This window comes from Solanum tuberosum, unplaced genomic scaffold, assembly GCF_000226075.1.
Source record: "Solanum tuberosum cultivar DM 1-3 516 R44 unplaced genomic scaffold, SolTub_3.0 scf00101, whole genome shotgun sequence".
Lineage (NCBI taxonomy): Eukaryota > Viridiplantae > Streptophyta > Magnoliopsida > Solanales > Solanaceae > Solanum > Solanum tuberosum.
The window spans coordinates 159,945-173,512 of record NW_006239029.1 but is presented as its reverse complement, the minus strand read 5'-3'; the positions used below and the strand labels follow the sequence as shown (position 1 = coordinate 173,512).

Below are 13,568 nucleotides of genomic sequence, written 5' to 3'. Positions count from 1 at the left end.
TCAGGCCTGGTTCGATGGCCGATCGAGCCCGAATAGCCAAGCTTTCGTTGCCGGAAGCTGGGCTAAAGTGTCCGAGGTGTGATTCCTCGAACACTAAGTTTTGTTACTTCAACAACTACAGCCTCTCCCAACCACGCCATTTCTGTAAGAATTGTCGCCGTTATTGGACAAGAGGGGGCGCCTTGAGAAACGTGCCGGTGGGAGGCGGCTGTAGGAGGAATAAAAGAAATAAAAGCAGTAACAACAACAATAGCGCAAAATCAGGAGGCGGAGGAGGACAAGTGGGTAATACTACTAATAATGCTTCAACAAGTGCAATTCCTTCAAGTTGTAACATGGAAATGATTGGTCACCACTTTTCACAATCATCTACACAATTTACATCACTTATGGGTGCTTTCCAAAACCTAAATAATTATGGAGGATTAATTCAGCCTCCTCCTCATCAATTAGTTGGTGAAATGGGATTTCAAATAGGGAGTAACAATTTATTGCCATCTTTGGTAGCTTCTAACAACTTTGAGCATCCAACAAATTTGTACCCTAATTTTCAAAATGAAGGTCCTACTACTACTACTACAACAATTGAAGCATCAAATGGGGTTACTCAACAAGTGAAAATGGAGGATAATAATAGACAAGGTATGGATTCATCAACCAAACAATTTTTGGGTACTCTTGAAAATAATAATCAATATTGGGGTGTTGCAAATGAAAATTCTTGGATAGGGTTTTCTAGTGATCTCAATAATAACTCCCCTAGTACTACCAACCATCTTCTATGATCATATGTTAACTTCAATTCTTAAATTGAAATGATTCATGGATGGTAATTGACTTCAATATGTTGAGCCCTAATGTTATAAGAAAGTGAAGATTTGCGGAGTCACAATGCTAGCTACAGATTCAACAGAACTCGATCATAAACTAAAAGTTCTAGCGCTGCCTCTCCTCTGGTGATCTTGTATCTCATCATCATCATGTTGTTGTTGAGGATGCAATTAGAGATGCATTGCATGGTAGGATTTGTTTTGTATTTCATGGTTCTAAGTTAAAATATCTTTGTGTTGTTTGTTTAATTTCTTTAGTGTGTTGTATTTTTTGTTTTTGGGAGGTTCTTTTATAATGTGTGAAGTTATATGAGTTTTTGGTATCTGACATTATTACATTTGTACTGTCCTTGATAAGTAGTTATTTGTAATAGTAACTTATTATTTCCCAAATTCCAACCCTAGCTACTGCAAGTTCACTAATATATATATGTTTGGTACTCCTTTTAGAATATTTATGAAGATGCATTTATTTAATATATATATATATATATATGAGATCAACATCTTATATGTTCAAGCTGCATGAGTTATATATGATTTACCTCTTTCATGGAAGATGATACTGCCTATGTGCACTTTTACTTCTCACGTCTCATTTTTTAAGAGTCAAAACGATATAGATTTTGATCAATATTTTAAGATATATTTTCGTCATATTAATGTGAGAAAGATTGTAATTTATAGTTTTTTTCGTATAGTATATACGATTATCTAAATTTTGAATATTAAATTAATCCTATTCAATTTAGTTCCAAAGATTAGTAAAATTTACTCTCGTGAATAGAAACGTGACAAGTAAAAGTGCACAAGGGAGTATCAGATTTCTAGTACTATACGGAGGGAGTATCATATTTCTAGTTCTACTTGCCAGTTGATGCGCGTGTGGTATCAATCCCTATGTCTTAATTTATGTGATCACATGAAATTTCAAAAAAAGAAGAACTTTTGAAATTTGGAATAAGATACAAGCCATAAATACAATTTTTATGTGTCATCCCATTAAGAATAAAATAAGAAATTTAAAGTTAAATTATTTGTAAATATAAAAAGGGAAAAGGCTCAAATATGCCATCGAACTTTCAGAAAAGGCTCATTTATGCCATCCGTTAAAAGTTTGGCTCATCTATGCCATTACCGTTTAAGAAAAGGCTCATTCATGCCATTATTTTTTTAACGGTGGTTTTGCAAAACCATTTTTTACACGTGGCCAATTATAATTCGGCCACGTCATTATTTTTTTATAATAAAAAATCAAAATTCTGAAAAAAATAATGACGTGGCCGAATTATAATTGGCCACGTGTAAAAAATGGTTTTGCAAAACCACCGTTAAAAAATAATGGCATGAATGAGCCTTTTCTTAAACGGTAATGGCATAGATGAGCCAAACTTTTAACGGATGGCATAAATGAGCCTTTTCTGAAAGTTCGATGGCATATTTGAGCCTTTTCCCATATAAAAATGTTCACAAAAATTAGTTATATAACACAAAGGAAGTACAAGCTTAGATATAACTAGACTAATTTTGAAGGTTAATAAGATCAGCAGAATTTATCTTTGGAGAAAAGCAATGAAGCTAATCAGCTTTAATTAGGAGTAGTATCTTTAAAAGTAAGGTCAAGAACCAGAGACATGTGGGTGTGTGAGTTTGAGAGATTCCCCACTGCTAGGTTATATGTATGTATATATATATATATATATATATCTAACGAGAGGTGGAGTTAAAATTTAAAATTTATAAATTCTCAATTTAATTCGGAGTTTCCTAATATGAATACATAATTAAAGCAAAAGCTATTGGTCATTGAATCTGTAGTTAATGCTCTAACTCTGTCTTTGTATATGGTGACACTCACTCACACTTTTTCGATTTTGAGAATCAAACTTTTTAAATTTGAATATAGAATCTTTAAATTTTTTGAAATAAAATTTTCATAATTGAAAACTACGACAAAAAACTATAAGTCACAATATACAACAATTCAAAATACTTAGATAATACACAAGGTAGGAGGTGGAAACCTATAGATGGATGTGGATTCTATCAAAAAAAGAAAAAATATTCTACCATTACTAGAAAATATAAAATTATCTAAGAAATTTATTAATAATCCTTAGTTAATATCTATCGCTAAATAGCTACTAGCTAATTAGATTTTCATATGATCCATAACTAAACAAAATTAACATAAAAAAATTAATATTTAGCTATAAAACTTTTTATTCGTCGTTAATTTCTTATTTTTCTATCACCCTACATTAAAAGTGAAATGAGTACACCTAAAATAAAACATAGTACTTGTATTACTACTAAAATAAACTCTACTAATAGTAGAAGAAAATTGTATACTCTTTTTATGTATATAAGTTAAATTTATGTGAGATTCTATTATATGGTGAGATTCAATTATTTATTTATATAAATTTTTGTGAAAGTAAAAGACAGAAGAGATAAGATTAGTAGTCAAAGAAAGAAGAAAACGCCAAAGTTCCACTAAAAACAATGCAACTGTTTCTTTAACTAACTTCATTGGATGTAACCATAAAAACATAATGAGAGAAAAGAAAGATATATTTCTTATCATATTTATGTAAAAAGATATAATAAAGAGAACAATATTATCATGATATGATGACACCACTACCTTATTCTCCACACTCTACGTCAATACTCTTATCTTTCAACCTTACACTCTCTTCGTCTCAATTTATACGAAAATATTTATAACCATAAAATTAATAAAGTATATTCTGATACTTTTTCAGTACTTTCTTAAACTTAATTTGTCTTTAAGTTATAAGTACCAGATACACAATTTAAAACAAGGAAATTATTAATTTTTTATATTGACTAAAAAAAATAAATATCACATGGCATATAAGTATTAATATATATTAAAAGTTAAAAGAAATAATTTGGAGGCAAAATCTTGAAGATTGATGATTACAATGTATGAAAATTACATCACAAAAAGGAGTGGTGGTCTAAAGAGAAAAAAAGAAAAGGAAGAGCCGTGAGAGGATCTTAAACTTTTTGTAAGGACCAATGTTACATGTAGAGAAATAATGAATTTGATTAAAGTAAAGTACATAAGAACATCTTGATATATATATATACTTGAGGTAAAAATCTAAAAGCTGACACTATTATCACAATAAAGCAACCCTATTTACCTCCTTTAACTCCTCAAAATACTACTTTGTTTGTTCGATTTTGAATTCGCGATCTTAAATATGTCATGTAATCTTAAACGTGTTTTTTGACTTAGTTTCAGTTGGCATGTATGCACTCAGTGGCGGACTCAGGATTTTCGTTCAGGGGGTTCGAAAAATAAAAATATAAACGTGTAAATAAGCCTTTAAAAATGAAAACCTTGAATTCTTTTGGGTTTAAAACCAAACTTTTAACACATTTTTTAAAGTAAAAAAAAATGAAAAACAAAACTGAAATTTTTAAAAAAAATACTAAAAAAAACTGAAACTAAAAAAGAAAAAAAGAAAACGCTTTCACTGGGATTCCATCCGGTGACATACAATTTAGTTTCAAGGGTAATTGCCATTATGCCATCAATTTCTCTTTGTTATTGAGGGGGTTCAAAATATATATATATCTATAAAAATGCAGAAAATTTACCATATATATCGTGTAATTTTTTGTCGAGGGGGTTCGGGTGAACCCCCTGAATACAACGTGGGTCCGCCCCTGTATGCACTTCAACTTTGAATGTGCATAAGTAGATACTTAACTTATATAAAATTGAACAAATAAACATATCTATCCTATATAACATCTTACATAACAATTATGTGTCTACGTACATGCCATCTTACGTGAAAGGTTTATAGTATGATAGCCAAAATACACGATTTTTTTTTGGTATGGCTTCAAGCAAAGATTCTTTAAGAAAACTACATGGAAGTACTATATCATATTATCATTCGTTCAATTTTTCTGGTGGTATTTAATTGAACAAGAAATTTAAAAAAAATAAAAAATTCAAAAATTTATCATATAAAACAAGTCATAAATATTTATTTGACTATAAATCATTTTATTAAGATTAAAGTAAAAATTTCAAAGTACGTTGATTTACTTTTAAATAAGAAATTATGACTTTTTTTTTAAACAGACAAAAAAAAAATTATGTCACCTAAATTGAAAAGGAAGCTGTAGTCTAAAAGTTAGCATATGTAGTCAATAAATTCAAAATATTTACAAAAAATTGAAAAGAATATAATTAAACAAAAAAGGTATTTGACTCCCAAATAATAAAACTCATAAAATAAAACAAAGGAAGAGGTATGTATATAGTATTACTATTTCCCTCTATTTCAAATTATCTCTCGTAATTTTATTTAACACACCACTTAATTATAAACATTCATCAGAATGTTTTTTGACATTTTATCACTATTAAAACGATAAATAATTTGTAACGAACAAAATATAATATATTATAAATATGTGCACATGCATGTTATGTCCGTGCATGAAGGGATAAATAGGGCATCGATAAGCGTGAAATGTTTTGCTTTTTGTTGCTCTCTTTCCCCTATTCCATCTTTTGCTTTTTTTCTACCTCTGACAATTTGGATGCTTATACTCCCTTTATTTTAATTTAGTATAAAAAATTTAAAAATCATTTTTTTAAAATTTTATGATCTTAATTAAAAATATATTAAAACATATAGTAATCTTAAACATATCATGTGAAAATTTGAAATTAAAGAATTGCTAACAAAGGTAAAGAGCCATTTTTTTTATAAATAAATTAAAAAAATAGATCAAACAAGTTGAAATGAAGAAAGTAATTTATCTTTTTAGTTATTGTTGTTGGGTTATTTAATTTTCTCTTAATAACTATTTCCTCCGTCCCATTTTAGATGTCACTTTTTTACTTTGCACTTGCATTAAGAAATGATGTAACTTTACCCTTTCTACCCTTATTTAATTTTTTTTGGAACTCAAGTTTTCAATCAATGAATATGAGTTAATTTATTTTTGATTAATTAATTTAACCAATGAACATGAATCATTTACTTAGTTTTTCTAAGTTGGTAAAATGTATATTTTCAAGGCTGATAACTCACAAGGGTAAAAAAGGAACAATATGGTAGTTTATGCATTGATTTTATGGACTAACTATTTATAGAAAGGGATGACATATAAAATGAGACGGATGGAGTATTATTTGCTTTGGGCCTGTTTGATCTCATTCTGTAGGAGGATTATTTTGATTTTAATAAAGTAAAAACTACTTTATTAGACATATATTCATATTATAATATTAATTCTACATATATTTTCAAATATTTTATATATTTTATCATTAATTAAAAGTTTTCTATCATATATTAAGGAAGATACACCTAGATACATGTATTTTTGATACCATATATGTTTAGTAAAATAGGGAGAGAGGCGAGCAAGATAGTCATGTATCTCAGATGCATGTGAATCACACTAGATACATGTATCTGGATATATTTGGTGTGATTCACATGTCTCTGAGATACTAGATATATAGGAGAGTGGCGAGTGAGTTGAGAGGGAGGGAGACGAGCGAAAATTGTCTATGTATCTCAAATACATGTGAATTCACTTAGATACAATGTATCTATGTATCCTGAAGTACATATATCTAAACATATATGATGAGCCATTTTATAAGAATTAGGTATTCTTTTAGTTTTTCTGTGTTAGCCCATGAATATTTTGGTGATAGGTCTTTCAGATGATTTTTTCATAAAATCTTGACCGAATCCTCCGTAGGGAGATTGGGGAGCAGTCTGTGAAGCCTCACAATTTTTTTGCACATATTTTGGGCATTTAGGATCAATTTTACAGAAATTAAGTGATTTTCTTAGTTTTTCATGCGTGTTAGCCCATGAATATTTTTGTGATATTAATTTCTTATCGATGATTTTTTTGCAAAACCTATACAGAATCCTTCGTAGGGAGTTGGGGGAGCAGTACATGAAGCTTCACCATTTTTTGCATATATTTTGGACATTTAAGAGCCATTTTACATGATATATGCGATTTTATTAGTTTTTCGTGTGTGTTAGCTCATTAATATTTTGGTGATATGACTTCGAACAATATTTTTGCAAAACCTTTACAGAATGCTATGTCACAATTTAGAGAGCAGTACATGAATCCTCACCATTTTTTGCACATATTTTGGGCATTAAGGATCCATTTCAAAAGAATTAGGCAATTTTCTCAATTTTTCATGTGTGTTAGCCAATGAATATTTTGGTGATATGACTTCTGAATTATTTTTTTGCAAAACCTTTATGGAATTCCCCGTAGGGAGTTGAGGGAGAAGTACATGAAGCCTCGTAATTTTTGTGCATTCAGGAGTCATTCTACATAAATTATGCGATTTTCTCAGTTTTTCGTGTGTTTTTAGCCCATAAATATTTTGGTGATATGATTTTTAGACATTTTTTGCAAAACCTTTATGGAAACCTCTCCATAGAGAGTTGGGGAAAAGTATGTACCTCACTTTCCCCACACATATTTTGGACATTAGGATCCATTTTACATGAATTAGGTGATATTTCTTTTGGATGATATTTTTGCAAAACCTATGTAATCCTTTATAGGGAGTTGGGAAAGCAATACGTGAAGCCTCGCCATTTTTTGCACATATATTGGACATTTAGGAGCCATATTACAGGAATCGGGTGATTTTCTCACTTTTTTGTGTGAGTTATCCCATGAATTTTTTAGTTATATGGCTTCTAGATGGTTTTACAAAACCTTTACGCAACCCTTTGTAGGGAGTTGTTTGAACAGTACGTGAAGTCTCACCATTTTTACACATATTTTGGAAATTTATGAGCCATTTTACAGGAATTAGGTGATTTTCAAATCTTTTTGCATGTGTTAGGCCATAAATAGTTTGATGATATGGCTTTCGGATGAGTTTTTTATAAAAAAATTTACGAATCCTGTAGGGGGTTGGGGGAGCAATACGTGAAGCCTTATCATTTTTTGCACACATTTTGGACATTTAGAGCCATTTATTGGAATGAGGCGATTTTCTCAGTTTTTCGTGTGTTAGCTCATGAATATTTTGATGATATGATTTCTGGACGATTTTCTTGCAAAATCTTTACGGATCCATCCGTAGGAAGTCGGGGGAGCTATATGTGAAGCCTCACCATTTTTACATATATTTTGAATATTAGCCATTTTACAGAAATTAGGTGATTTTCTCAGTTTTCATATGTGTTAGCCCAACAATATTTTAGTGATATGACTTTCAGATGATTTTTTTTGTAAACCCTTACTGAAACCTTCGTAAGGAGTTAGGGGGAATAGTGCATGAAGTCTCACTATTTTGACACATATTTTAAACATTAAGGATCCACTTTACAGGAATCAAGTGATTTTCTAGTTTTTCATGTGTGCCGACCTATTAATATTTTGGTGAAATGGCTTCTGGACAATTTTTTTGCACAACATTTACGAAACACTCTGTATAGAGTTGGGTGAGTAGTACGTGAAATCTCACCATTTTGGCACATATTTTTTTTATATTTAGGAGACATTTTACAGGAATTAGGAGATTTTCTTAGTTTTTCATATGTGTTAGCCTAAGAATATTTTGGTAATATAGCTTACTGATGATTTTTTTGCAAAAAAATTACGGAACCCTATTTAGGGAGTTGGGGAGCAATACATGAAGCCTCACCATTTTCGCATATATTTTGGGCATTTAGGATCCATTTTACATAAATTAGTGATTTTCTCAATTTTTCGTGTTTGCTAGCCTATGTATATTTTGGTGATATGACATCTAGAATTTTTTTTGTAAAACTTTTAGAACCCTCTGTAGGGAGGTGGGGGAGCAACACGTGAAGTCTCATCAATTTTGGCACATATTTTGTGCAGTTAGGAGCCATTTTACAGGAATTAAGTGATTTTCTCAAATTTTCATGTGTGTTAGTCCATCAATATTTTGGTGATATGACTTCCGGATGATTTTTTTGTAGAACCTTTACAGAACCCTCTATAGGGAGTTAGGAGAGCAGTACATGAAGCCTCACATTTTTGCACATATTTTGGGTATTTATGAGCCATTTTTACAAGAATTAGGTGATTTTCTCAATATTTCATGTGTTAGCCCATGAATATTTTGGTGATATGGCTTGTGAACGATTTTTTGCAAAACATTTATGGAACCCTCTATAGGGAGTTGGGGAAGTAGTACACTAATTTTTGCACATATTTCAGACATTTAGGATCCACTTTAAAGGAATTAGGTGATTTTCTAAGTTTTTCTTGTGTGTTAGCCTATGAATATTTTGGTGATATAACTTTCATACGAATTTTTTACCAAACTTTTTAAGGAACCCTACGTAGGGAGTTGGGGAGTGTAGGAGAGTACGTGAAGCTTCACAATTTTTTACACATAATTTTGGACATTTAAGAGCCTTTATACGAGAATTAGACGATTTTCTCATTTTTCTTTCATGTGTGTTAGTCCATCAATATTTTGGTGATATAACTTTCATACGAATTTTTTACCAAACTTTTTAAGGAACCCTACGTAGGGAGTTGGGGATGTAGGAGAGTACGTGAAGCTTCACAATTTTTACTACATATTTTGGTACATTTAAGTAGCCTTTATTACGAGAATTAGACGATTTTCTCATTTTTCTTTCATGTGTGTTAGCCTATGAATATTTTGGTGATATAACTTTCATACGAATTTTTTACCAAACTTTTAAGGAACCCTACGTAGGGAGTTGGGGATGTAGGAGAGTACGTGAAGCTTCACAATTTTTACACATATTTTGGACATTTAAGAGCCTTTATACGAGAATTAGACGATTTTCTCATTTTTCTTCATGTGTGTTAGCCTATAAATATTATGGTGATATGACTTCTGGACGAGTTTTTTGAATTTTTTTATGGAAACTTTCGTGAGGAGTTGGGGGAGCAGTGCATGAAGCCTCACCAATTTTTGCACATATTTTGGACATTTAAGATCTATTTAATCGAAATTAGGTGATTTTTTTTTTATTTTTTTCGTGTGTGTTAGACAATAAATATTTTGGTGATATGATTTCCGAATATTTTTTTTGTAAAACCTTTACGGAACTTTCCTTATGGAGTTAGGGGAACAGTGCGTGAAGCTTCACTATTTTTTGCACATATTTTGGAAATTTATGATCCATTTTATAGGAATTAGGCAATTTTCTCAATTTTTCGTGTGTGTCCGCTCATTAATATTTTGGTGATATAATTTTCAGATGATTTTTTCTTGCAAAACCTTTGAGGAACCCTCCGTAGGGAGTTGGTAGAGTAGTTTGTGAAACCTCACCATTTTTGCACTTATTTTGAGCATTTAGGAGCCATTTTACAAGAATTAGGCAATTTTTGCAATTTTTCGTGTGTGTTAGCCAATGAATATTTGGTTGATATGAATTTTGGACGATTTTTTGTAAAACCTTTACAGAATCCTCTGTAGAGGGTTGGGGGAACAGTAAGTGAAGACTCACCATTTTTTGCATATATTTTAGACATTTAAGATCCATTTTACTGGAACTATGCGATCTTCTCAACTTTTAAAGTTAGCCGATAATATTTTGATAATACAGCTTCCGGACGATTTTTGTTTTGCAAAGTACATATTTCATTAGACTCTTTCTTATACATATTATGTCCTTCTTAACGGTTAAATTTAATTATTCTATTTCATTTACAAAAAAAAATGATTTCTTGTTGATGGTATCTACCCTTCATGTACAATGTCTCCTATAAAGTAAAGGTGAAGGATTGAAACTTTCTCATTACTCTTTCTTTAAATTTGTCGATCAAAAGAATTGCAATAACTGCCAGAAGAAATATTTTTGTCAAACAAGAAAGCAAATTACAAAAAAAAGAAGCTAAAATCAAAATAAAAGTGTCATAAAAAAATATAAAACTCAAGGTAGTTGGATGATTTGGATGCGCCTCATAAAACTTGACCATATATGATCACTATATAATGAAAATAAAATTGAAATAAAAGACAATGAATGTTCTAGTCTACTCACGGACTCGATCAACAATGAATCTGCTTGATAATATTACTTTTGTTTACAAACTTATCAATCTAATTAATCTTAGACAAAACAAACAATAAGATTAATATATAGTAATGACAAATGAAAAAGTACTTTGGTACAAACATAATAATAATAATAAGAATAAAAATATAAATTTAAATTCAAATGATAATGTAAGTTATCATTTTTTTATATGTTGTGGTGAATAGAAAGATAGCCTGAAGTTATAACTTAAATAGTAATATGTAGGGGTGTACATGATTGGGTTGGTTCGGATTTTTCAAATATCAAATCAAATCATTTGTATAAACTTTTAAAATTTATAAACCAAACCAAACTAGTAAAATTCGGATTTTTTTAGGTTTTTCAAACTTGGGTTGGTTCGGTTTTTTCAAATACCAAACCAAATCATTGTGTCGAATTTTTAAATTTATAAATCAAACCAAACTAATAAACCTCGGATTTTTTTGGTAAAGTTTGCATACAAACATATAATTAACTTGTGCTCCAAATATTTCTTTAGTCCAACCAAAATACAATTATTTAAGGTGTTTCTTAAGAAAATAACACATAATATGAGATGAGTACTGATGACACTAAAATATTCAATAAAAAATAATAATGAAATCATCATATAAAATAAATATTGCAAAGTCATAATGAAAATGCACGTACAAAAAAACAGAGCAATTACGACGGTTTTTATAAGGATATTGCGGCGGTTTTAGCCGTCGCTACGAGTATTTTTGGCGGTTTCTCCAAACGTCGGAATTACGTCTGTCACAAAGTTATTGTAGCGGTTTTCCCAAAACCGCTGTAATTTCAATTTGTATAAAATGGCGGTTGATAATGGTATGTTGCGACAGTTATAAAACCGCCGCAATTGCATGTGTTAAAATTGCCTGCAATGGCAGTTTTAAACCGCCATAATGTGGGTTTAATGAACCAATTATTATTTCTTTTTATATTCTTATAATTTCATTCCATTTCTGCAACTGTTTAATGCTCAAAGCTTATATATTTGCTCTACAGTAGTATTGACACATACAAGAAAGATTAGTGAAACAAACCATTCATCATATATTGAAAACATAGCATTTCAAAACTACATAATAAATTCTAAATACATCAAGGAGTAATGTTTTACATTCATTCGAAGAAAATTAACCACATCATATTCTAAAAGTAACATCTGACGAGGATTCATTTGTGATCTTGGCTCTTAGATGAATAGGCGTCACCTGCAGCAAGTGTGATGAAACCGATATTTGTTTTTGAGTTGGTCTATAACAAAAGTGCTAGAATGTCGTGAAAGATATAACTATATATGATATGAGTATAGGGACATATATGATGAATTAGGCCCAAGTCTTTCTTACCCACGTTTGGGGGTGCTCCGACAGCAAGTGCTAACAGCTGGATATACACCTCCTTTTGTAGGGCCACCAATGGTGCCATCCTAGAATCAAAATAATAGCATATTAGCAAACACTATACAAAAGCAAGTCCCAAAGAAACCACAAGACATACGAGTGAGTCCATGGTTGTTCTATATTGACAGCCATCTAACAAAAACTTGAATTGTCCTTAGTTCTGCATCAGGGCGTGGTTCAAAGGACCCATATTAGGGAAAACATATGAGTGAGTCCATGGTTGTTCTATAAAGATAATGTCTGTATTAGGGCGTGCTCAACAAATCCAGATTAGAGAAAACATAGGAGTGAGCCTATTGTTGTTCTATAAATGATGATGTCTGCATGATGCATTACATATATCTTTCAAATGAAAACTACAAGATACACCTTCTCTATGCATTATACTAATTGAAAAACCCGTTCTTTCCTACTCTTCCGTTCAATTTGTTATCTTATATTTTTTTTAGCCCGTTCAAAAAAGAATGTCTTTAATATTTTTGACAATTTTTAAATTTATTTCAAATCCACAAAATTCAAAAGGTATTGTCTAATTACATAAACTCCGTGTAAAGTCAAAACAAGACAAACAAAATATAATGGAAAACTAACAAATCCCAAAATCACACATTTTCAGTGAAAAACTGTCTTGGAGATTTGTCTGTAATATTCACATAACACTATAGTAAAGTAAACAAGGGCAATAAACTTGCCTGGAAGAAATATGCCGCATGGCCACTCTTATTGAAGACGGAAGCAAGAATTGGACCATTGCAAGTGGCTGCAAATGCCACCAGTAACTCTCAGCATCAGTTAACATCAACGGAAGTTGGGATTTTAAAAGATTGAATCTTTTAAAGTGAATTCTGAAGTTACACTTTAGATCTAAGAAAACATTCAATAGCATTTTCATATTGAGAATTACTTTGAATATCCTCCTCTTTTACAGTAAGCATATAGAAAATTGTTAGAGACGTATGTAAAGAAAGAGAGAAGAGGCACTGACATGTTGTAAGCATTTTCTTCAATCGGTGATTTCAGAATGCAGATATTCAATCAACTATTTAAATAGTATTTATTTTGAGCAGGAAAATGGTTGATATCCTTCACACATCCATGTTGCGGAGTGTTTGCTAAACAATTTCTTAACCAACCTTAAACAATAAACCAGTTAGGAGAAAATTTATGTGCCATAAACATAAATACATTGATAGCATAAAGTGTTTGCTAAACAATTTCTTACGCATGAGAAGAAA

The 13,568-nt window shown here is 30.7% G+C and overlaps 2 protein-coding genes across 2 annotated transcripts in view; one reads left to right on the top strand and one right to left on the bottom strand.

Annotated features, from left to right (window-relative positions):
- Positions 1 to 1,270, top strand: part of LOC102592912 (dof zinc finger protein DOF5.1-like) — a 2,093-nt gene extending 823 nt beyond the window's left edge. The window contains exon 3 of the mRNA XM_006348935.2: positions 1 to 1,270. This exon is cut by the window's left edge and continues 1 nt beyond it. Coding sequence (XP_006348997.2) covers positions 1 to 785 — 785 coding nt within the window. The 3' untranslated portion in view covers positions 786 to 1,270.
- Positions 1,271 to 11,956: 10,686 nt separating this feature from the next.
- On the bottom strand, positions 11,957 to 13,312 carry LOC102592232 (uncharacterized). The gene is made up of 3 exons (XM_015309435.1): positions 13,026 to 13,312; positions 12,280 to 12,359; positions 11,957 to 12,141 (listed from the first exon to the last, which is right to left on the bottom strand). The coding sequence occupies exons 1-3, from the start codon at positions 13,223 to 13,225 to the stop codon at positions 12,104 to 12,106; spliced, it is 318 nt and encodes a 105-aa protein (XP_015164921.1). The 5' UTR covers positions 13,226 to 13,312; the 3' UTR covers positions 11,957 to 12,103.
- Positions 13,313 to 13,568: the final 256 nt, after the last annotated feature.

What these genes read in the sequence shown, in the direction of transcription:
- LOC102592232 (XM_015309435.1), bottom strand. Translation starts at nt 13,225, where the DNA reads ATGAAAATGCTATTGAATGTTTTCTTAGATCTAAAGTGTAACTTCAGA. An exon ending in ATGCGGCATATTTCTTCCAG is followed by an intron (nt 12,360 to 13,025) that starts GCAAGTTTATTG and finishes TTTTGATTCTAG; the next exon opens with GATGGCACCATTGGTGGCCC. An exon ending in CGGAGCACCCCCAAACGTGG is followed by an intron (nt 12,142 to 12,279) that starts GTAAGAAAGACT and finishes CACTTGCTGCAG; the next exon opens with GTGACGCCTATTCATCTAAG.